The 24243-nt window shown below is 37.2% G+C and overlaps 3 protein-coding genes across 5 annotated transcripts; 2 read left to right on the forward strand and 1 right to left on the reverse strand.

Moving 5' to 3' along the window:
• Nucleotides 1-4825: 4825 nt before the first annotated feature.
• LOC306996691 (cdc42 effector protein 2) lies at nt 4826-8587 on the forward strand. Its single transcript, XM_079609455.1, has 2 exons — nt 4826-5054; nt 6757-8587. The coding sequence occupies exon 2, from the start codon at nt 6974-6976 to the stop codon at nt 7811-7813; it is 840 nt and encodes a 279-aa protein (XP_079465581.1). The 5' UTR covers nt 4826-5054; nt 6757-6973; the 3' UTR covers nt 7814-8587.
• A 348-nt stretch (nt 8588-8935) lies between these two features.
• Nucleotides 8936-15373, forward strand: ercc2 (excision repair cross-complementation group 2). The gene is made up of 23 exons (XM_079609297.1): nt 8936-9163; nt 9281-9380; nt 9781-9858; nt 9962-10024; nt 10136-10249; nt 10328-10444; nt 10868-10984; nt 11058-11181; nt 11268-11364; nt 11463-11596; nt 11958-12126; nt 12250-12368; nt 12614-12683; nt 12773-12842; nt 13130-13231; nt 13324-13387; nt 13477-13598; nt 13684-13776; nt 13900-13972; nt 14083-14153; nt 14232-14375; nt 14448-14591; nt 14799-15373. The coding sequence occupies exons 1-23, from the start codon at nt 9159-9161 to the stop codon at nt 14889-14891; spliced, it is 2283 nt and encodes a 760-aa protein (XP_079465423.1). The 5' UTR covers nt 8936-9158; the 3' UTR covers nt 14892-15373.
• A 202-nt stretch (nt 15374-15575) lies between these two features.
• Nucleotides 15576-24209, reverse strand: klc3 (kinesin light chain 3). Of its 3 annotated transcripts, none has more exons than XM_079609298.1 (14): nt 23932-24205; nt 22652-22713; nt 21438-21662; nt 21123-21353; nt 19503-19578; nt 18994-19219; nt 18810-18897; nt 18629-18730; nt 18144-18317; nt 17959-18058; nt 17805-17854; nt 17594-17724; nt 17436-17502; nt 15611-16892 (listed from the first exon to the last, which is right to left on the reverse strand). In XM_079609298.1, exons 3-14 carry the CDS (start codon nt 21645-21647, stop codon nt 16806-16808), a joined length of 1542 nt encoding a protein of 513 aa, XP_079465424.1. In that variant the 5' UTR covers nt 21648-21662; nt 22652-22713; nt 23932-24205; the 3' UTR covers nt 15611-16805. The 3 variants fall into 3 exon arrangements, with proteins under 3 accessions (XP_079465425.1, XP_079465424.1, XP_079465426.1); XM_079609300.1 differs by having other exon boundaries at nt 22652-22667; nt 23932-24070; XM_079609299.1 differs by lacking the exon at nt 22652-22713 and having other exon boundaries at nt 15576-16892; nt 23932-24209.
• Between the last annotated feature and the right edge of the window lie 34 nt (nt 24210-24243).

The following is a 24243-nucleotide window of genomic DNA, read 5'->3' on the forward strand; positions in this document are numbered from 1 at the left end:
GTTTTTCGCAGAACAACAGCTACAGCTTCTTGTCACGGATGTACCATCAACACTGATTGAAAATAGAATTGAAAAAAGAGTTGAATTGGCTTTTTTTTTTGTGTGCCACTAAACCTCTTAAGACAACAGCTAAATTAAGAATAGGCTTAAGTAAATATATAGTGTCCCTCATATTAACCAAAAAGGATTATACAAGTAGTTTTAATTTCTTGTAAAATGTTGTTTTATGATTTAGTTTCAAATTGCTAAATATATAGGGCATTAAATACAATTAAAAGTAAAGGTCTGCCATTTAATCGACAGCTAATAAGGCCTCACCATTCAATTATTTATGTGGAAAAAATATGTCAGAGACTACTGATAATTTTTTTTTTACTGTGAGCCTATTTTTAGTTTTAGGCCTACTTTAACTGGAAGCCTTACTGCCAATCTAGAACAGATTAAGTCGCACTAAACATCATGCCAAATTTCTACAGCCGTCATGTTTGCGATTCCCATGTGGTCACAACTGCAACCTTCTCTTTGGTCCCTCCACCCTATTTCCTGCCCTCTTTGTGGAATTCCAACCAGCGCTCGTTTTTCTTGGGAAGACTGATCTGAGCCAGGCATTGGAGCAGGAACGAGATGTCTGCTTAAGAGACCTCAAAAACAAAACTGGCTTCCTTTTGAAAAAACAGATGGGGAAATTCAATCAGTCAATGAGTGGAGCCTTCCTTTTCACTCAAAACACTTTCATCCTATTCCACTACTGCGGATGAAGGGGAAAAACATATTCAAATAGATTGTTATGTAAAATAACACTCGGGTTGTGACAAAAATAGCATGGAGTATTCCAAGTCCTTTAACTGCAGTTTAACTGCAGTCATTGCAACTATTTTAACCAAGCTTTTTTCACAGCAAGATTGTGGAAGTCCATTTTGGTTTGGTTGATTTAATGTGAAGTCCTGTAACCAAGTAAAATGTACTAAAATACTTATAAATACCCAAACCTTTTTGATAATTTTCAAGGGGAAAATATTTTCACATCATTAATAATATATAGGCTACTTGTTTTTATTACATTTTCTTAAGGTTTTTCCTTTGAACCTCAACAAAATGTAAACAGTAAAAAAAAAAGTTATTTTTTTCAAAAATCATATTTAAGTCATTGTATGAATTTTATTTCTAAGGCATCTTGAATAACAAAACAATTCATGCATATACTTTTATACCAAGCAAGCAACTTTCAGTTTCCACTCAACATGCATTACGTGTGTGTCTGTGTGAAAGAGCTGTTTAATGATAATTACTGCGGTGAATTCAAACATAGTCTACTGAGTTCCCACAGCAGCCCCTCGGCCCTCTGGGAACTATCTGCACTAAATGGGTCATATACAGTCTGTTTATTTCTTTTCCTGCTGAGCTGTGCCTTTTCCCAGGTCTGCTCCCATTAGATTGCTGTAGTAAATCACACCAATTTTTGTGACATGTCAATGAAACTGAAGTGTTAAGCTATTTCAGACTCGGCTAAAGATATAAATATTTTATTCGTCACTCTTTGTTTTATTTAAGCCCTTTACTTTGTATTGTTTTCTTATCTTTTTTTGTATTCACTGCCCACACTGGCAGCAATATGTCCTTGTGAGGAACAGACACTATAGGCCATGAATGGAATCATGTAGTGTGACAAAAAATAAAAAATAAAAAAAATAAACTGGTTAAATTCTGTCCATTTGTGTTTATGGCATCATGCAGGCTTTTAAAATAATTCTTCCACCTTTCAAACTCCAGTTACAGTTTCATCTGTCGGTTCAGTGATTAATAGTCTCTATCAAGCTCCATCTTTTCTGTACACTAAAACAAATTCGTTTTTTAGTAAAAAAAAAAACGTCAGCCGTGGTTGCCAGTAAAACAATATTGAATTAACTTGGTGATGAAAAAGTCACATGATGAATTAAAGCTCATCACAAGCAACTCTGCTGAGAAGGTTGATACTAATGTATGGAAGGTGCTTGGTGTCATTCACACAAACACCATCATGGTAACACACATGACATAAAAAAATGCAATAAACATTAATTTAACATTAGATGTAATAACTAATAACTAAAAAAACAACAACAAAGAAACAGTTATTTCAACAAAAATACATCAAGTGTCATACATCAAGTGTCATGCATTCACGCACGTGTCAATTTATGTTTTTTCACTGTAAATTATACAATGACTTGTTCTTCTTCTGTACATTTAATAGTATTTTACTGTAAAATTACATTTCATTAAATGTACGGCTAGATCTATTACAGTTATTCACCATAAATAGTACGGAAACTTTCTGTTAACCAACTAACTTTTCACCGTAGCATTTTGCCGTAGTCTTTTGCTGTTAAAATCACGATAGTTTTTTAGTGTACAACATAACATTGTTATGTCATTTATTCTATAGATCGAACAAAATAAGCATTATTATATACTAAAAAGTCTAATAAGCATATCCAGACATCAGAATGCCAGACATCAATAAAAGACACAATTGTTGAGTGTGATTTCATAGTGGAATTACAGCTCTTTTTCCATCTCAGCTTAGTGTGTCATCCTCTCAGTGTGCCTTCTGACAGGCCTGTGTGCTGAACACTGTGAAAACACTCAGAGCACTAATGCAAACCACATGTCATATCTCGAAATTCCCAGAATTCCCACTAGTAAGGTCACTTAGCTAGTCAATTGTCCTGCAAGATCGGTCTCTCGTTCAGCATTCCCCATTTACTGCCCATTCATGCAATATACACAGTAACATCTTTGATGGATTGACGACTTGCGAGGGCCCCGCAGAAGGGGGTGCCGGTTGACCCGTGGGTTCATCCTGGCCCTCTGCGTCAGAGCTGACCAGTAACTGAACCCTCAAGTGCTAAACCACTGATTAATTCAACCAGAACAGACATCAGACCTTTCAAGGAATATGTGGAGGAGGACGGTCTTAATCCTCACATGGTTTCTGCAGTAATCTGATAATTGCTGTAACAAATATATGTGTCCTTATTGAAGACTCCCCAGTTTCACAAAACATCACAGTAGTATTTATGCCATTACAGTTTGGTCTGTCAGAGGAGAAAGGGGAATTTCTAGGTCACTGAATCATAGTCTAGGAAAATTTTTACACAGATAATGAGACACTATGGAATAGTCTTCAGTCAAGTGGGTCAACACTATGATACATAAGGTGAAATGATGTTGAAATTTACAGGAATAGCTCTGAAGACTTATTCCAACACATTGAATAGGCTATGACACTATTATATTGCGAAAATGGGTTAGAATGCGGTGTGTCGAATGTGTGTTAAAGTTATAAATGTCAGTTCTGTGAATGTTGGAAGTCTGATAATGATTCCAGAGGTAGTCGTTGATTTTAACATTAACTGGAGCTTAAACCCACAGAGCCATAAAACAGAGACCTGTTTTAAAGGATGGTTTGAGAGGGCCTTGTATGCATATTTGTAGTCTGAGATCAACTTGGCCCATCGTCCTATAAAACTACGTAGACTGTGTCAAACAAATGTTTCTAATTTGGAGAAAATCTATTTAATAAAAGTAGGTTCTCTTTGCTGTTTTCAGCATATTTTTTAAGGTGCTAAGCTTTTTTTTTTCTTAAATCTTCAAACGAAGATAATGATCTGGCAGTCAGTCACATTCATCATCAGTCAGAAATGAATCACTGTTTCAAGCTAAAAACACACCAAATTGTTCCATCTGGTTTCTTTGGAAACATGACACACATTTATGCCATTTAAAAAAAAATGTCCAAAATGATAATCAGAATGGTTAAAGTAGAGTTAACGTTTTATAAGACCTGATTCCTAAAAGTTATTTTAACTAATTGTATTGTAGCCAGATTGATTTAGTCACATTAAATAATAGTTGGCTATTTAGCTTAAAAATACACAAAACCAGTTAAAGCCACAAAGTGTTTTTTTGGTTATTTGCCAAAACATTTTTATCTTTTATTGAACTTTCCATGTATATTAATTTGTTCAAGAATTGTTTTTTGAAAAAGGTTAGAAGTAACTTTTTACCTGTTAAGTGTTAACCGTAAAGGGATATTACAACATTGTTTCTTTGCTTATGCAACCTGTCTTGTTTTGTTTTTGACTATTTATGAAGCCTACAGGGTAGGGCTTGTCTATGAGTCAATGCCGCATCAGCATGGGAAAAAAAACATTGCTAAGCATTTGCTATGCTGCGTGGCCTGAAGGTAGAGGAACAGTTCACCATGAAACTTCTGTCATCATTTACTCATTGGCATGTCATTCCAAACCCATCTGACTTTAGTTCTTCAATGGAAAAACAAGGGATACCTTAAGTTTACCAGAATGTTTGAGCTACTGTCTTCCATATAGCCTAATGAAAGTGGATGGAGACTGGGGATGTCAAGTAAAAAAAAAAGATAACAAAAAAACATAAAAATATCATACAAATAGAATAGGGCCTACCGGTAGGCCTACACTGAATATGATAGCTTTAAGTTGCTGTTGACTAAAACTTTGTGTTTGACCTCCCTGGTCACCATTTACTTTCACTGTAGCCTAAAAGAGCAGCGTGGACATTATACTAAATAATATGTTTTGTGTTTAACAGAAGACAAAAAGTCAAAAGAGTTTCGAAAGTCATACGATTGAAAAAAAAAACTAGAAAAAAAACGTTTTAATCGTTTTGAAGCTTTTGCGATTGAACTTTCCCTTTAATTACAATAAATAACTGACTGAGGAAACGGTCATTTTTAAATGACAAAACTTCCTGTATTACAACTTTGAACGGATATTCACCGTACAGCGGTGCAAACCCTCCCTTTAGGCCTCCTCCTCCTGCCAAAAATGTCATCATTCACGAGCATGATGAGCGCACGCCCCCGTCCCGTCCCTGCCCTTCTGCAGCTCATCACCCTCAGCTTCAGCTTCAGCGAACTTAAGAGGTTTATAGCAACCCTACCGAGAACGCGCACAGAGAGCAGCTTATCCACTAACACCCCGGAATAACCTACCAGTACCAGAACAAACGAGGGTTTCAAACGCATATCAAAGGCAAGTACAGTTACTTTCACATGAAGTTTTGAATATTGTAATATAAATAGCAACTTGTTAAACTCCACGTCAGTGCTGAGATTTACAGTGTCAAGATGTGTCAGGTTATGATTATGCTACTTGGTTGAATCTGATACATTGCCATTTCATTTGTAAGCTACTATATAGGCCTATCTATAGCCTAACTAAAAACTCATTAACATTGAAAAGTTTGCTTCCTTAAATGTTTAAGGACATTTTTTATTTAATTTCTGATAGCAATAACCGAACTAAAAACTCTCAAAACTCAAGTAGGACATGACAGACATTATTGTAAGTGTAATGGGTTTAAGCACACATATTATTACATAGTGATGAAAACATTGTTTAATTCGGTAGCCTATATCTAAAACTGATAAATAACCAATTCCGCCATTCTCTAAACACCATGGTGGGTGTGGACTGAAGTCTCAGCTATGTTAAAGCAATGACACCATGTGGTTTACTAGGGAAATCCGGGAATTGGCTGATCTCAAGGACTAACAGTGTTTAGCCATTACATAATAGGAGTGAGTTAGTGTAACTGGTCCAAGTAATGTTCTGAAGGTCACAAGGAAAATTGTCATATAAGAGATGTACATCAGGTGATTATTCTGCTCACAGATTGACAGAACACACAGCTTTTAAACATTCAATATATATTTTTGTCTTTCTTTTAATAAACATATTTTCACAGTTGTGTCTCACACACCAGTAAATCTCAGCAACAAGCTGTGAACAATCTAAATGGTAAAAACATATGGCTCTCGTAGAGAAACAATAACATAAATGTGCTTGTTTTAATGCTCGCAGTGCCAGCAATGGCGTAATTAAGTTAAGTCTGCTAGCAAAAATAACCACTTTGATTCTGTCTTTTCCCTCACTCTCTCTCTCACACACACACACACACACACACACACACACACACACACACACACACACACACACACACACACACACACACACACACACACACACACACACACACACACACACACACACACACACACACACACACACACACACACACACACACACACACACACACACACACACACACACACACACAGAGAGTATATTTATACTTCAAGTAAATAATAATACTGTACTATTTGTCTGTTGTATTCAGTGATTTCCAAAGGTTATGCAATCTTCACACTACATTTAATTGTTGAATACAAAAGTATAAGTCAGTGTGGGTGTAATTGACAGTAATAGCTAGAGTTCAAAGGGGAATAAAAACTAGGGATTTCTAATCTCGTCGTCTACTGCCAATAATGTTCTGGGGCAGTCAAAAAAATACTCATAAAGGCATGCATGCACACAATCAATGTATTTGCTATTTTATCTTACAAAAAATCCATCAAATCCCTGCAACACGTTTTGGAAGAAGTGATATTTCTGAGGGTTTGTAATAGGTAAGTAGCTGCAAAGACTAGAGAGAAAAAATATAAATCACCGCTCAAGAGAGAAGAAAAACAGCTGTTTTCTTTTTTGTTCAAATTGCACAATAAATAAATGTGCTTCTCTCTCTCTCTCTCTCTCTCTCTCTCTCTCTCTCTCTCTCTCTCTCTCTCTCTCTCTCTCTCTCTCTCTCTCTGTGTGTGTACTTGTATTTTTAATTCTACAACACACTCTTGACTTGACGGGTTGTAAATATTTCTTCTCCTTTTTTGTTCCTCAGATCTGCTGTTGTGATGATAAATTCCAGGTGGTGCTGAACAGTGTACATATAAGACATAAAGGACGTCGCTTCCAGTTGCCATTTTGGGATTTAAAAGGGAAATAAAGGTGACCGACCAATCAAAACGTATGAAAGAGCTAATATCAGACTGAGGACTAGGTTCCTCTCCATTTCTGCTACAAATACAGACGTTTCACACCGAATACTGGGAAACAGAATGCCAGCCAAGACACCCATGTACTTAAAGACATCTACACCAAAGCGAGGCAAGAAGTTTAAAATACGGGACGTTCTTTCAGGCGACATGATAAGCCCGCCGCTGGGTGATGTGCGTCACAGTGCTCATGTCGGGCCTGAGGGAGAGGGGGACATGTTTGGCGATGTGGGATTCTTACAAGGCAAACTTGACATGCTTCCTGCCCTCAATCAACTGCCCAGCTCTCGTTCTCACAGCATGGACAGAAGAATGGATGAGATCTGCGATGTGAACAGCAAGAGCCACACTTACCATCGCAGTCATAACTATCATCACAACTCTCTCCTCAAAACCACAATCTCCATGCCGGCGTTTATCGCGCCAGTGCAACCTCCTCCTAAACCCCCCCGTTTGCATTTAGACGAGCAGTCGACTCCTGTTCATCATCAGCAGCAGAAACACCATCACAGTCCACAGCAGCAGCGCTCCATGTCTGTGTGTGAGAAAGGGATTGGGAAGTGCAGGGATCCCTGCCGTGACCTCACTCTCTCCGCCTCGATCCCAGTCCTGCCACACCTGGTGCCGTCCACGGGCTCCTTATCCGAGGCTTCCTCGGACGACTCCATGTCGGAAGGCTGTGGTCCGCTGGATCCAAAACGAGGCTTGAGTCTGGACTCTGATGCAGGGCTCAGTAATGAGGACCTGCGGAGCGAACACTGTGAGTCTTCGGGTGTCTCACCCAGTATGTCACGCTCAGAGTCCCTAATGGGTTTGGACCTGGACCTGGGACCATCCATTTTGGATGATGTTCTTAGCATCATGGACCGTTATAAGACTGTGGAGGAGAGACATGAGATATGAGGGGATTCACTTCAGATACTATGATATAAGCTCACCCATGCCATCGTATTATGCCTGTTTCAGAGGACAATGACAGAATTGGGATTAAAGGGCAATAGCTGGTTGTGCCACAGATGCTGCAGACTTATGGCACATTTTTAACCACATGTAATTATCACAAATAGGCAATAATTGTGAAAACTCTGATATGCTGTCATTTAAAAAAAATACAATGATCAATCAATCAATTCATTCCCATAAGGTGATCAGGTCATTACACTACAGTGTTACAGTAATAGATAACATTACAAGAGCAGTGTTTTCCTGGGGTTTGGTCATTCTGACCTATCTGGAGATGTTAAAAATTCAAGCACTTACAATTTGTTAATTTTTTATATTTGCTGTTACTTATTAAGCTATGTTTAGCAGGGAATGAAATTGGGAGTTTGGCTATGTACATTTTTCTTGAAAATGTCAAAGAAGTTTCATAAAGTTTTGAGAAAGGTATCATTTTTAGTCAAATTAGGAGCATATTATCATGGAATGGCCCAAAATGCATTTTTGATTTACTTCCATATGAGTAAACATATTATGCAGATAAAACAGTGTATTCTGTCTAGCCTGTGGTCTAAAATACTTATTTTTCCTGCCTATGAGTACAAAGGAAATCTCTTTGTAAAGGTTTGTCTTTGTTGGGGTATAATGTATAAAGTACATTTTATTGCATTGTTGTATGTTAAATAAAAATGTTCATGTAAATGAAATATATATTATAAACATATGCCTCTGGTGTTTAAAAAATACTTTATTTCTTTAATTTGATCGTTTAATGTATTTATTCTTGTATTAATGTTTATTATATAGTCTATGGTCAAAATATTAATTATTTAATGATTTTTTATTCTATTTTGTATTTATTATAATACATTTATTTATTAAACGATTATTATTATGTTTATTATTTACACTAAACTCTTTAAAATAATTGATGCTAGTAAAGTACTTAACTAGTCGGGCAGAATATTTTTTTTCTACTGAAAGTTTATTCCGGACTCTTATTTGATTATTTAGGTCTAACCCCATGGTTCTAAATGTACTTCCGCCAAAAAGTTGAACTGACATGCGTATCATCCAATGAGATGAGAGTCTGGGGGAGGGTTTTCAAGCTAACAACCAATCACAGAAGCAAAATACCTTACGCGTTTTAATTGCGACAGCTTTTCATGCTGCTAGGAACGCTCGTATAACTCGATAGTAGTCATTTGTGTAATATACGCATGACAGTTATATATAGATAGATTATTGTGTGAAATTTAAGAAAACTGACCACAAGAAGTGTTATAGGGCTGTAAAGCTACCAGCTATCATGAAGTGAGTAAAACCGTCAAATTAATACATGGACCAACGTTAGTAGCATTGCTGCAAATCTCCAAACCCAGTTTATTTACCAGAAGTTTTCTGCCATTAATTTCCCTTTCATCCCTTTAGGCTGAACATCGACGGGCTATTAGTCTATTTTCCGTATGACTACATTTATCCCGAACAATACTCTTACATGCTTGAGCTGAAGAGGACGCTGGATGCAAAGGTATATTATAATCCATTCATCCATTGAGTCAATTTCGTCTTATATGTTATACAGTAACATTACGGGTAGTTGACATGACATTTCATGCAATGATACATGCTATACTAAATGTAAAATACAAATCTAAAAGATAAAAACCTTTTAACTTTTTTTTTCTTAACTTTTCACAGAATTATTTATTTTCGAATTATTATTATTATCACATTTTTTGTAATCTTATATTAATTGAGAGACTACATGGCAAATTTGTTCATTTTACATTTGTCTCACAACAGAGGCGTTTGAATGACTTAATGAAAATTAAAAGTCATTACAAAAACTTAGATATGTACATAATAGTGTATTTGTCTATCTATCTATCTATCTATAATTGTTTCTCTCTTCTATTATGTGTGCAAAGGGTCATGGAGTTCTCGAGATGCCCTCAGGAACAGGAAAAACTATTTCTCTTCTTTCCCTCATCGTTGCTTACCAGAAGGTGAGTGATTTCTAAATGACTGTGTTATACAATTGGAAACTTCACTATAATGACAGTTTGATAACTCTACACATATCTTAATTTATATTTTCACCTCTTGCAGGCTTACCCTTTAGAAGTCACCAAGCTTGTCTACTGCTCTCGCACTGTGCCAGAGATAGAAAAGGTATTCAATAACTGACATTTATATACATGTTTATAACCCATTGCATAAAAAATTCATCAGTTAATCAAGTATGATTTCCTTTTTTTATTGCATCCTCTCTTCTCCTGTCAGGTTGTGGAAGAGCTAAGGAAACTAATGGACTATTATACAAAGCAAACAGGAGCAAAAAACGACTTCCTCGCACTGGCACTTTCTTCACGGAAAAACCTGTGCATTCATCCTGAGGTAGAGACTGCTAAATAAGCTTCAGATAAATCTGTGTGCAGGTGAACTCATTAAGTGGAAGTGAATGTGTGATTACAGGTGAGCTCTTTGCGTTTTGGAAAAGAAGTAGATGGAAAGTGTCACAGTCTGACAGCATCGTATATTCGAGCGCAGCATCACGGTAACCCGAGTCAACCTGTCTGCCAGTTCTATGAGGTATGAAGCATTTCTCAAGTATATGCTGTAGCATTTGGCCTTTTTATTAATTTATTTGTTACTTTACAATCCTGCCACAGTTTGTGTCATATGAGTCACTCAGTTTTTGGTCTGTCCCTGTATGCAGGGAATTACAGTATATTTTATTGCATTCTAGTGTATGGAATAAATAAGTCCATGTAAATAAAATGTTACATGATATATATATTTTTTAAATGAATAAATATTTAAAACATATTTTTAATGTTTTAAAATAAGAAATATTTATTATTATTTTACTATTATTATTATAAAAAAAAAAAAATCCCAAATTGTAATTTGAACTGTATAGTCTTTAATTACTTTTATATCTAAATTAAAGGAATCTTGTAATCAAAGTAAAACATTTAAATAACACTATTAAAATTAAATTCCTGTATGCAGGAATTTGATTCAGTTGGCAGACAAGTGCCCATTCCCCCTGGTATATATAACTTGGATGATCTGAAGGACTTTGGGCGTAGAAAGGGCTGGTGTCCGTACTTCCTGGCACGTTACGCAGTGAGTACTTTGCTAGATTTAGTATGATGTTTTTTTATGCATGCAATTGATTGTTCTTGCTTTCTTCATTCAGATTCTTCACGCAAACATAGTAGTGTACAGCTACCATTACTTACTAGATCCAAAAATAGCAGACGTGGTCTCAAAAGAGCTCGCAAAGAAATCTGTAGTCGTGTTCGACGAGGCTCACAATATCGGTGAGTAGCAAATTGCAGTGTTTGTCACTGTCATCCATATCATGCAGACAGATCGTGGTTATTTAAGCTGATATTGTTCCCTCTAGATAATGTGTGTATTGACTCCATGAGCGTCAACATTACCAGGAGGACGCTGGATCGCTGCCAGACTAATGTGGAAACCCTGCAAAACACCATTAGCAAGTGTGACAAAATAGTGCAAGAGTGAATTCACGAGTGTCTAATTTATTACTACATGGGTGATGTCTTTAATTTCATGCATTCTGCTTGTTCTTTTAAAGAATTAAGGAAACAGATGCTGCCAAACTTCGAGAAGAATACAGGCGATTAGTTGAGGGTCTTAAAGAAGCAAATGTTGCCCGAGAGACAGACATCTATCTGTCCAATCCAGTTTTGCCTGATGAAATCCTCCAAGGTCAGTTTTTATTGTCTACAACAAACCACAAAGTATTTGGACATTTAAGCCACACTTAAAAAGATGCCTGACATTGAATTAGATGCAATATTAAACCAATTTGCATCTGCGAACAAATGTCATATTTTGATGATGACTTTTAACCAACTGGTCCCATATTTTTAGTTAGATACTTTTTGCCTTGATTTTGAACAATAAAAATACAATATCTATCATATGAAACGTAACAGACTTCTTTTGTGAAATGTTTTGCTTCAAATTGCTATATTTCTTTAAATTACATAATTTGATTTATAAAGTAAAGAAATGAAGTGTGGCTTTAGCGTCCAGATATGTTTGACACATGCGACTCTCACTACAGAGGCTGTTCCTGGCAGCATCCGCACTGCAGAGCACTTTGTGGGCTTTATGAAGCGCTTCCTCGAGTACCTGAAGGCACGTTTGCGGATCCATCATGTGGTGCAGGAGAGTGCTCCTCAGTTCCTCAAAGACATCTTCGAGAAGGTCTGCATTGACCGCAAACCCCTGAGGTGAGAAAAAGAAACAGTCAGTTTCTTCTGCCACCCTGTACTGGAAATAGTACTGATGGTCATTATTAAGTAATGAAGCCACATATTCACCCCAGCCTAAATGTATATTTAATCCACTTCCAGATTTTGTGCCGAGAGGCTGCGCTCACTGCTGAGGACGCTGGAGATTGCAGACATCGCTGACTTCTCTGCCATTACCCTGATCTCACACTTTGCCACACTTGTCAGCACCTACAGCAAAGGTAAGAAAGCCTCATCCTGCCATGATGGTGCAGTCTTGTTTACCCTTGTTCTGCAACTTTACATGGAAATCCAGTCTCTCCAATTGGAATCCATGTGATCAGGAATTTAGTGTGAGGGCTGAACATTTAGCAGATTTTGTAGCGTTTAAGTTAGTCACGAGGAAACACCGCAGCGACCAACAGAAAGCTGCTCTACTAATGATTTCCTTAAAAGTGAGTTCTTATGAGTAATCATTCTCTTTTAGGGTTCACCATCATCATTGAACCCTTTGAAGATAAAACACCAACAATAGCGAATCCTGTTCTTCACTTCAGGTGCATTCATTCTGCAGTTTGTCATTTCTGTTAAAAGTCTATTCATTTCAGTTTATGAGCATTATCACTAACTTTTCCTTTCTGTGCAGTTGTATGGACCCCTCTATCGCCATAAAGCCAGTGTTTGGGCGTTTTCAGTCAGTTATCATCACATCCGGGGTAAGCTGTGCTCCTCAATCCATATGCCGCTATCTTTGCATGAATATTAGATTACACACACCCTACCCACTAATCTCTTCATTATAATCCCACTGTAACACTCATGCCATCTGTGTAAGGCACACTTCACTTTCACCTTAAAGTGTGCAGGCCAAGTGTCACTTGTCATCAAACCTCATTAGCCTACACCGTTATTATCTTCTGAAGTTATTTATTTTAGAAACTTAACTATTCTGGGTTAGCAACTTTTAGATTTAAGATCATTTTTAATTCTCTCTCCGAATTAGACGCTCTCTCCACTGGACATCTACCCACGCATCCTTGATTTCCGCCCAGTAACTGTGGCTTCCTTCACCATGACACTGGCACGAACCTGCCTGTGCCCTCTTGTGAGTTATGACTATGGCAATGCGACCAAACTGTTAGTGCAATTGTGCAAATAGTTTTTATCTAGACAATTTTGTTTTTCCAATTTTTCCAGATTGTTGGTCGAGGGAATGATCAGGTAGCGATGACCTCCAAGTTTGAGACCAGAGAAGATTTTGGTAAGTTGTTTTGTGAATTTTGTTTGTGAAATTGGCTTAATTTTGGAGTGCTGTTGAAAGATAACCATTTTATTTACTACATCCCATAGCTGTGGTCCGGAACTATGGAAACTTGCTGCTGGAAATGTCCGCCATTGTCCCTGACGGAATTGTGGCATTCTTCACAAGTTATATTTACATGGAGAACATTGTGGCCTCCTGGTATGAACAGGTATAAAGAAGCAACTGGATTCCTTCTCAGATCATTTAAAGTGTTGTTATAATAATCATAACTAATTAACTTGCTGGATTTGTAGGGAATCCTTGAGAACATCCAAAGGAACAAGCTCATTTTCATAGAGACCCAGGATGCAGCCGAGACTAGCATGGCCCTGGAGAAGTATCAGGAGGTCAATAATCATTGGGTTTTTAATGCGCCCTAATCCTATTTCCTTTAATCGTCTTATGTAATGTTGACTTTATTTTAAGTGTCCTGTAATAATGTAATCACTTTTGTTATCTTTCACTTTTAGGCCTGTGAGAACGGCAGAGGAGCAATTCTGCTCTCGGTGGCAAGAGGGAAAGTGTCCGAGGGGATTGACTTTGGTGGATACTAGTCCCTTGATTAATTTAGCGCTGTTTTTTTTAAATCCGCAAATTCTTAAAAAAAATGAAGTTAAACCTTTTGTTGATCAGTTTTTCCTTTTAACCCCCAGTTCATCATTTTGGTCGTGCCGTTATCATGTTTGGAGTGCCGTATGTTTACACTCAGAGCCGAATCCTCAAGGTATGTAGAGCTCCTAGATTATGATTTCTAATACTGTCTGTAACTAATAAAAACCCCTGACCTGTTTGCTTGAATCAGGCACGGTTGGAATACCTCAGAGAGCAGTTTCAAATCCGGGAAAATGACTTCCTGACGTTTGATGCGATGCGGCACGCGGCTCAGTGTGTGGGTAGGGTCATCCGAGGCAAAACAGACTATGGCCTGATGATCTTTGCGGATAAAGTAAGTAAACTGGTGTGAAAGTAGCATGCAAACTTTTTCTTTTTTGTCGTTTAATTGTTGTTTTTCCCTCAGCGTTACGCACGAGCAGATAAGCGAGGAAAGCTGCCCCGCTGGATCCAGGAACACCTCACAGATGGAAGCCTAAATCTGACCATTGATGAGACGGTGCAGTTAGCCAAACACTTTCTGCGACAGATGGCACAGCCCTTCAGACAGGTAAGGTCAAAACATTGGTGACCACTGTCATCAATTCAATTATCTAAACCTGTCACGTTTAGTGGGTTTCATTCAGTAAGTTTGTACTTATATTCTTTCAAAATTTAGAAGCAACTGAAATCATGTGTATACAAAAAGTGAGAGTTATGCGTTAGCTGGAATGAGTTTGTGAGGTGCATAGTTCTCATAAGAATCTTTGTGTGGCAGGAGGATCAGTTGGGTTTGTCTCTGCTGACCCTGGAACAATTGCAGTCTGAGGATATGCTCCAGAAAATTGCTCAGATTGCACATCAAGCCTGAGGTCTCTTACAGCGGAAAGGAACAAAATTGAGAAAATGTGTATATATATGTATTTTTTTTAAGTGTTTTCTACAACAATCCCAGAAGCATTAATAAATGCTGTTCTTTAACCAGTGTCGTTCTGTACTGTTTGAAGTGCAACATGCTGTCGAGGGCACAAACACACACTAAATCACAACTGTAGATCACCACAGTTAGGGGGAGACTACTGGACGACACCAGGGGCCTCATTTATAAAACGTGTGTATGTACAGATTTGAACTTAGTGTGTGTATGCTAAAATCCACGCCAACATTCATATTTGCCATGTCAGGTTCTAAGAAGACGTATGTGATTTTCCTTATGGCAGAGAGTCGGAAAACCTCAGGTGTTTGGAAATTGAAGCAATTCTTGCCGCTTGCCATTCTCAAGTAAAGGATTTGGATGTTGAATGGTGCTCTTTTATATGTTAATGACATTAATTTGGTGCCGTTTACAAGGAGGAGATCTGAAACTATTCAGCTGCACACAATTTCAAGAACATTTGTGATTTATAAATTTCACATCTGGAAGAGAGGCATACTTTTTTTTGTCCGTACGTTTGTTCCCTGAATCACACGTACACACATTTGAGAAATGATCTTGGATTAAATGTAGGTTAGATTCTACACAACATTTTATAAATGAGGCCCCAGCTATTGATTCGGGTCATTCACCTATTTATCAGACAGTACACATTTAGATTAAAACAGAGGTAGAACAATTTTATTTGGTTCATCTGCAACATTGTGTACATTATACTCTCTAAACTCATATACACATGTGTAACATTCAACCATGTAGCATGTACAACTGTTTAGATTATGTAACAACTCATTGGATTATAGGTCCAAATGCCTTTACCTCTCAACAACTACTTCCACTAAACTAGATTTAAATTACTCTTGTACCCTGAAGTTCTGCTCTTATAAAATCCTTCCTATAGTGATGAGTGCTAAAACTAAAACAAATAGTACAGCATATATCGACTCATAAATTTATACATACAATAGGTGCTTGAAATTGAAAAATAAAAAGTCTCTTATTTTATAGGCACAAGTACCACAATTTTTTTACATTACCTCAGCAATGTATTTCATTTATCTTGGAATGTAACATGTAGCTTTAATAAGGAATTTTAAGTGCATTTAGATCCGATTTTAAGATTTGTGCAATTTAAATTGTTCAATTCCAATACTATAATTTTACTGCATGATGGTGTGAGAACATGGAATGTATTTCACATAATACTACAATATTCTAAATAAACAGTGTTAAGGTGCTGTCACATTAGCAAAATTTTGGAGAAATTTCATGGGCACAAATTGTCTTTAGTATACGATGAAGCAAAGCTCACACAGAAGTCACTTTCAAACCAGGCAGAAAGTTGGTCAATGTGACAAAATTGCACATTCAACTTGAGCAAAATTTGTATGGGAAACTTTTTCGCTCTTGCACAAAACTCCCGATCATGTAGATTTCTATTGAAATTACTGTATTTTGCCAAGCAACAACAAAAAAACTGCATCCTGCTGAAGGTATGGTAAAATTATAGTATCGTAGGAATGAATATGTATTAATATTGGATAGTATTATTAGGAAAACCTCAATCTGGTCTTAGCTCTGGAGTGCAATAAGTTAAAATTCACTGTGACTTTTTATAATGCAACTGACTTTAAAAAAAACAACAACACAGAGATCAAACTGATTTCAACAAAGTAAAAAAAAAGCTGCTTCTTTTTGTAAAGCCAAAGTGTGCTTCCTTTTCCCAGGAGCACTTCTGCATTCATTGTCACATACTATTTTACATATTATTATCAAATACGATCTCTGCAGTTATTACAGACCATTCAGATGTTGACATCTCTTCAAGGTGTCCTGATGTGTGGCTGAAGGTTAGCTGTCTCCACCCAGAGACGAGCGGCGGGCTAAACTCTGCGTGCTGGAACTCAGACCCCGTGTGTCTGTCAGCCTCTTGGGCTTCTGAAAAGACAAAACTAGGCTTTAATCAATCTCGATCTAATTCCTGTGAAATTATACCCTTCCATTCATCAATCAAAACTTTGTGGTCAATCATTTCTTATCTTTTTTTTTAAAGAAAATACTTTCATTCACCAAGGACACAGTAAATTGATCAAAAGTGACAGTAAAGACATTTATAAAGGATTTCTATGAATAAATGCTGTTCTTTTGAACTTTCTATTCATCAAAGAACCCTGAAACACAGTTTTCAACATTGATAATAATAAAGAAATGTTTTTGGAGCAATAAATCAACATTTTGAATGATTTCTGAAGGATCATGTGACACTAAAGACTGGAGTAAACGAGTAAAACGTTTAATGTATTAGCGCCCCTCTCCTAAATAAGATTTGAGGTATCATACATGTCCAAACCACAACCGGTGGGAAACCAGTTGAACATTTATGGTTAGGGGTCTGTTCAAATCCCAAAACAAAAGTATGAGAAAACTATATGAGGATTATATGTACTTGAGGAAATTTGAAAGCAAAGACTCAGCACTTACCATAGCAGCCTCTTGATTCTCTTTAAGACCCACATTAAGCACATTGAGAGAATTGGCTCTCTTCATCCTTTTTAAAAAATAGAGTAGTAGTTAAAAAAAATCTGCTCTGTTCTACATAAAAGGTGATGAGAACTGAACAAAAAGCAGAATATCATTACCCAGCAGCTCGAGGGGTCGTTTCTTGTGTTCCGACTCCTTTCAGCTTCCGAACAAGTTTTTCGCTGCTTCGTCTTATGGATTCCCGGAGCTTGGTAAATGATCCGCTGCGCTTTAGACTTCCTAGACCATCCTACAGTACACACACACAGGAAAATGTAAAATAAAAAGCTATTTCTCCTTATAACACATATATTTGGAATGGAAACATACCTGTCTAGAGCATCCCTCCTCTGTATGTATCCAAACAGGTCGTCCGTCCCCTTTATAGATGTGAAAATATTAATTTACTATTGGACATATGTTTAATAGGCCAAACTACGGTGCGTAGATAATTCTCTGGAGGCAGATGTAAAATGTATTTTACCCTCCACTGAGCCGAACTCCTTCTCATGAGCACGAGTCAGAATCTCTTTATAAAGAGCCTCAGCTTGCCTGTATTTACCCTGCTTGAGGTAGCAGGAGGCCTGAGGAGCACATGGACGGTGTGTTATATAACACGCATCATATATTGCTGCTATTGTTATTAAATAACTCATTTCCAATCCTCACCAGGTTGTTCTTCGTCTTGGCCACATTGGCATCGTCAGGACCCAGCTGGCTCTGGTAAATGTGCAGGGCACGTTCATAGTATTGCTCCACCTCCTGGTATTTGCCCTGATTCTGGCATAGGAGGGCTAAGTTATTCAGCTGTTTGGCTACATCGGGGTGATCCATCCCAAGCACCTGTCAACAGACAAATATAGACAAGATATTTAGACTAGACCAGTGGTTCTCAACCTTTCTGACTCCAAGGCCCCCCAATCTCCACAACAATAAAGGCCCCATTACTTTTCCAGTTGTTCTTGATTTACTGGATAAAGATAAAGGATATTTTCAAGATAGGAATCCTGGTTCTTCAAAGACAAAACAAATGTGTACAAACTGTTCAAACGTTTCTTTCAAAAAGAAATCTTACTGTCCCTTACCTTTTGAACAGTAGTGTAAGTGGATATGATCTGACAGGTGGGATTACCATTCTTCTATTATGTCAGTACCTTTTCTCTGATCTCCAGAGCTCTTTTACACAGTGGCTCCGCCTCTTTGTACTTCCCCCTTTTTCCATACAACACGGCCAGATTATTCAGAGTAGCTGCCACCTACAAACACAAACACATAAATTCAAGGAAAGGTATATAAGAACTGTTTGACTTCCTAAAGAAATCAAACAGTACATACTGCTGGATGGTCCATGCCTAACGTCTTCTCGCGGATGGCCAATGCATCATTCAGGAGATTGGCAGCTTCCTTGTATTTGTTCTGATCCCTTTAAAGCAACATATGAATAATAATTATTTAATAAGCTTATAATTTTAAATACAACTTAATATTGATTCTGTATTTGATGTTCCATATAACTGACCTGTACACTAATGCCAGGATATTGAGCATGGTAGCAACATCTGGGTGGCTGTGGCCCGAGGATTTCTCCAGGTCCTCCAGAGCTTGCTTGCAGAGCGGCACGGCCACCTCGTAGCGGCCCTGAGAGGCGTACTGGATCACCAGGTTGTGGAGCGTTCGCAGTCGGGCAGGGATCTCATATCCTCCCTGCTGGGCAGCGGCGGCGGCACTACTGTGTGGCCGAGACACTGCAAATACAAGAGCTGCGCTGAGACGCATGTGTGCGCATGCTCCAATAGATAGATCATGAGTTCAAATCCATCTTGTGACATTTCTCAATTTCCTTTACCCTTATCGAAATAAAAAAAGTAATCTTTCAGAAGTTTAAATTCAATGTGAGGTTCTACTAAACTGTGCTTGAAATCAAACACCACACTAAACCTAGCTTACTCTAACCCAACAGCTGACATAGCAAAAACTCTGAAAATAAATATGTAAAGAAACAGCTGTGGTCTGTGAGGGATGATGTACTGTGTGATTGCTCCTCTTCTTCAGTAGGAAAGAGATCATCAAGGGATTCCTTCCCTGAAGAAGCATCTTTATCCTCCTAAAACAAACAAACAAACAAACAAACAGCATGAACAGGTCGTGACATATTTTGGAAAGCATTTAGACCAGTGGTTCTCAACCATGGTGTCAGGGCCCACAAGGTGGATTCAGCACAAATCACTTTCAATTAATAAATGATTAAAATGCTAAAAAAATAAATAAAAGCAAGATGTAATATACAATCACATTTATTTTTCTAATTTGTTCTTATCGAAGAACATGCAGTTCTTAAAATCACTGTTCCAGGTCTAGAAATCACACTTATAAAGTTATAAAATACTTACAAAAAAATGAATACAACTTTTTTCATTTGAACCATTAAGGTCATCTTGAGGCTCCTAGTTGAGATACTCGATTATACAACTTGATTTTAATCTATTGATTGAGCCATCAAATCTATATCTTATGCTTATTATTCTGGTAAAAATAAACATTTTATTTAGACAAGATATTTAAAGGTATATAAAAAAGTGCTGTTATGTACACTAGATTTTCAAAAGTTGAAAAATGCAATTATATTTATTTTTTCTTATTGAAGAACATACAGTTCTTAAAATCACAAAAAGAATCATGGTTAATCAATTTGATATATCAATACTCCTCAGTTTTTGTTAAGAAAAAAGTCTGAAAAGATGTAGCTGTCATAATTACAGTAGAAATACAGAAACAATCTTTGCCTATATGGAGGTCTTTGTCAAAAAGTTGCGTGTTTCTTTAACTTAGATACTTATTTGTCCCAAGGGTTGATTTGTAATAAAAACAAATAGATTTCAACTTTTTATTTTTGTTATAGCAAGGTCTAACTGACTTGTAACCAATGCTTTGTCATAACATGCATTTATTTTTTGCTACTTTTCAAATGCCTTTTTATATGGATATTATTTGTTTTAGCATTGTCCCAAACCCTTGTCCCAGACTTTTTATAAAATATGAAAATCCCTCATGAACATATGAACTACATTACATGATTTTATTAGTTTAAAACTATGATAATAGTTCATTATCATTAACTATTATCATATACCCAAAAAGTGAACATAACTATACAAATAAATATAATTAATATCACTTCCGACTGTCCCACTCCTGTGTGCTGGTTAATTCCCAACATAAATTTAAAAAATGTACCCAAGATGAAATACGAGATGTAATGTGTGAATAAAATAAAGATAAATATTACTTGTGAGCAGAATATTGTTATTATCATTACCAATCAGTCTGTAATTGTCAAATTACTGAAGAAGAGTGAATTGTGTATTGAATTGTGTGTAGTTGAGATCAAAATGCTTAGCAAGACAAAGGAGTCTGCCATTTTATTAATATTTAAAAAAGTAATTTCCACCACAGAATGCTATTAAATACAACTTGAGATGTGGTGTAAATGACACTGTGGTGGGAATTGTTTTATTAGCGTTTGTTTAATTATTATCAGGAAACATGTTTGAGCACACAACAATAGAACCACAAAGCTAGCCTAGAACAAAATGTTTAGCCTAAGAACCTAATATTAACTGTGTGAATGTTTTGAAGATGAACCCTTACCAGTGGCGGCTCTTCGTGGTCGTACTTGCGGATGCTGCTCATGAACTGCAGGTGTCTGTTCTGCTCCTCTAAAGTAACCACTTCCTGTTCCCGCTCCTGTAGCTGCAGCTGGGCCCGGGCCAGCTCATCCCTCAGCCACTGGTTCTCCTGGCACAACCTCCGCACCTGAGCACGCAACTTCTGCTTCTCTGCCTCCAAGGAGCCCAGGTGTGCTGACAGCGCCATCATTACCTGGACGAGCGGGAAACAGACAGCTAAGGGTGAGTGGAAGTGGTCTTAGCGTGACAGAGGAATGAAGATGACTGCGTCGCTCACTTGTGCCTCTCCTAAGCCCAGCTCAATCCTCTCCAGAGACTCTAGAATGATGCTGGTCTTCTCCTGCTCCAGGCTGCCGCTCTCGCTGGACTTCTGGCTCTGGAGCGTGTCCTGCAGGCTGTCCAGCAGCGTGCGGTTCTCTCCACGCAACGCTTCCAGCCCTGCGATCACCTGCTGGGTGCTGCAGAGGATTTCCTCCCCTGACAACATGTCTGACCTCAGTACCTGGAGAGCAAAATATGTATTTGGTATATTAATGTACATTTACTGTGAAAATTGAGTGTGATTCTAAGAACCTTTTCGTATGCAGAAATGCATGATAACTTTCCTACTAAAATGATGGAAATTATTTAAAGGGGGGAAATTGACAAATAGTTCATACTTTCTTACATGAGGAGAAGGGTCACATGTGTTCAAAAGATGTTTAAAAAAAATATAATAATACTTTAATTCAGCAAGAATGCATTAAATACACATTTTTTTCCAAATAAATTATGTTCTTTTAAACTTTCTATTAATCAAAAATCATGAAAACATGCATCACAGTTTCCACAAAAATATTAAGCCGTTTTAACACTGATAATAATTAGAAAAGCATATTAGAATGATTTTGACACTGAAGACTGATGCTGAAAGTTCAGCTTTGCCATCACAGGATTTTTAAATATATTTAAATAGAAAACAATCATTTTAAATTTTAATAATATTTCACAATATTACTAGTTTTTACTTCATTTTTGTTTAAAAAATATATAAAAAAACTTCCGAACCCTTAACTTTTGAAGTATCCAAATGGTGTACATGCAAATGATTAATCTACACAGATCAAAACCCAAAGTGTAGCTACTGTATAGACTGAACGTCAGATTTACTGATTAAAAAGCTGTTTGTGTGCCCATCACAACTTTTCACAACTTTCATCAAGTCAGAAGGTCAAAAGAAATACTTTTATAGTGTTTTTCCACATATTTTAGAGTTCAGCACAAAAAGGCTGCTGTACACTTACTTCGGCTACATACATTTACACAGACATTACTATGTACACTGTAAATAAATAAACACTGCTATGAAATATCACAGGTGATTTGTCAGCCAGAAAATGGTCTGAAAAATGTGTAGACAAGCTGTACACAAGCAACTACTAAACAAGCATAAGAGGGTCACAGGTAAAATTACATACATAACACACACAGTATAGAATATCAGAAACTGACCTTAATTCACAATCGCCTTTGGCAGCAAAGAAAGAAAAAGCTTCATGATAAAAAGGCATTCTCTGATGGGAAAAGAGTTAAAAGTAACTGCACAAACAAAACAGCACCGTATGTGTGATATGTGCAGATGGGCAATAGGCCTACATGTTTTTCAGGAAGCACCAGAGAATACAACTAGGCCTATTTTAGTTTTAAGGGAATAAGAGCAGAGACCCGTTATAGCCTAGCCTTAAAAGACTAAAGTGTAGTGTAGTGAAGCTTCTTTGCCACCCCAACAAGATGAAAACAAGCAGAAGGGTTGCTAGGTAAGAATCAGTTTACATGTAGGAACAAAGATCCCTCTGGGGAGGTAAAGGCCTGAGATAATGTTTACACGAGACCAATGAGGTCATCATACACGGGATACATGGTGTTAATGGTAATTAATTAAGAAAATAACAAAACGTTGATAAATGATAAATTAGGTTTAAAGGGTGGAGTGGATTATTGTAATGTGTAATTATTTATTCACCCTCATGTCATTTCAAACTGTGGAACACAAAAATACATTTTGAACATTGTGCTGGTCACTCTTTCTCATGCAATTATTATTGCAAGGTTTCAAGATTCATAAAGTTTGTTCATGACTAGTGTGCTATATTCCAAGTCATCTAATTCAGAATAACAGCGGATAACAAACTAAATTTCAGCCTGTTAGTAATAAAAGGTATTGTATGGCTTCAGATGACAGAACAAGAGTCATATTTAGTCATTTTAGAGGTTGACAAACCCAATCATTGTTTACTTTCAGTGTGGTGAAAAGAATGGCTAAAATATCATGGAACATCATACCAGTTTGGATTGACAGGAGGTTGGGCAAATAATGACAAAAATGTAGCCTAATCTATTTGACTTTTGAATATACAGTATTACTAAGTATATTTATATTTAAATAGCCTATATATACATTTTAAAATTATATAAGATATACATGTAGCCTAGTATATATAACCTAAAATGAATTAACTGAAACAATATCTCCTTATAATAAACACGCTATAATACGATGGGTAAATTAGACCCTTTAAAAAGGGATTTTTAGTGATGATAATTGCAGTCGACACTTAATAAACTTGCCTACTTTGACCAGACAGTAGTAGGCTATCGAATGTTAATTCAGGAAAACAAACACTGAAAATGAAACGAGAGTGTAACAGTCTATTAAACCGCAAGTAAAGCTGTTTATTTTAAAAGAGACTAGCGGTCAGTGAGCGTCAAGTCAACAGCTGATATTTATTTACCTGCAGTAACTCGGACAAGTGTCTGCGACGCGTTCCACCTTTACAGCCAGACAATTCCGACCAACATATACCACATCACATCTTTATCCTTGATGTTGTGGCGATAAATGAGTACAGCCTCCGTCGCGGTCATTCATTCACCTGTTGTTGCGTCGCAGACAGGCTGAATTAACAGCGCTTACCTGATCCGTCAGTTCACACCATGTACGGCGGCTGCGCGTGACCACACAGAGCGAGGCCACCTATCTGTGACAGCTCTGAACTGCGTCTGACTGAGCACTGAGCAGCAGCATCATATTTGATTTAAATCTC

This window comes from Phoxinus phoxinus, assembly GCF_949152265.1.
Source record: "Phoxinus phoxinus genome assembly, chromosome: 4".
In the NCBI taxonomy this organism is placed as follows: Eukaryota; Metazoa; Chordata; class Actinopteri; order Cypriniformes; family Leuciscidae; genus Phoxinus; species Phoxinus phoxinus.

What these genes read in the sequence shown, in the direction of transcription:
- LOC306996691 (XM_079609455.1), top strand. Translation starts at nt 6,974, where the DNA reads ATGCCAGCCAAGACACCCATGTACTTAAAGACATCTACACCAAAGCGA.
- klc3 (XM_079609299.1), bottom strand. Translation starts at nt 21,647, where the DNA reads ATGTTGTCAGGGGAGGAAATCCTCTGCAGCACCCAGCAGGTGATCGCA. An exon ending in TAGGCATGGACCATCCAGCA is followed by an intron (nt 18,731 to 18,809) that starts GTATGTACTGTT and finishes TTGTGTTTGTAG; the next exon opens with GTGGCAGCTACTCTGAATAA. An exon ending in CCAAGACGAAGAACAACCTG is followed by an intron (nt 18,059 to 18,143) that starts GTGAGGATTGGA and finishes TGTGCTCCTCAG; the next exon opens with GCCTCCTGCTACCTCAAGCA.
- ercc2 (XM_079609297.1), top strand. An exon ending in ACTTCCTGGCACGTTACGCA is followed by an intron (nt 10,985 to 11,057) that starts GTGAGTACTTTG and finishes TTCTTCATTCAG; the next exon opens with ATTCTTCACGCAAACATAGT. An exon ending in GAACCTGCCTGTGCCCTCTT is followed by an intron (nt 13,232 to 13,323) that starts GTGAGTTATGAC and finishes CAATTTTTCCAG; the next exon opens with ATTGTTGGTCGAGGGAATGA.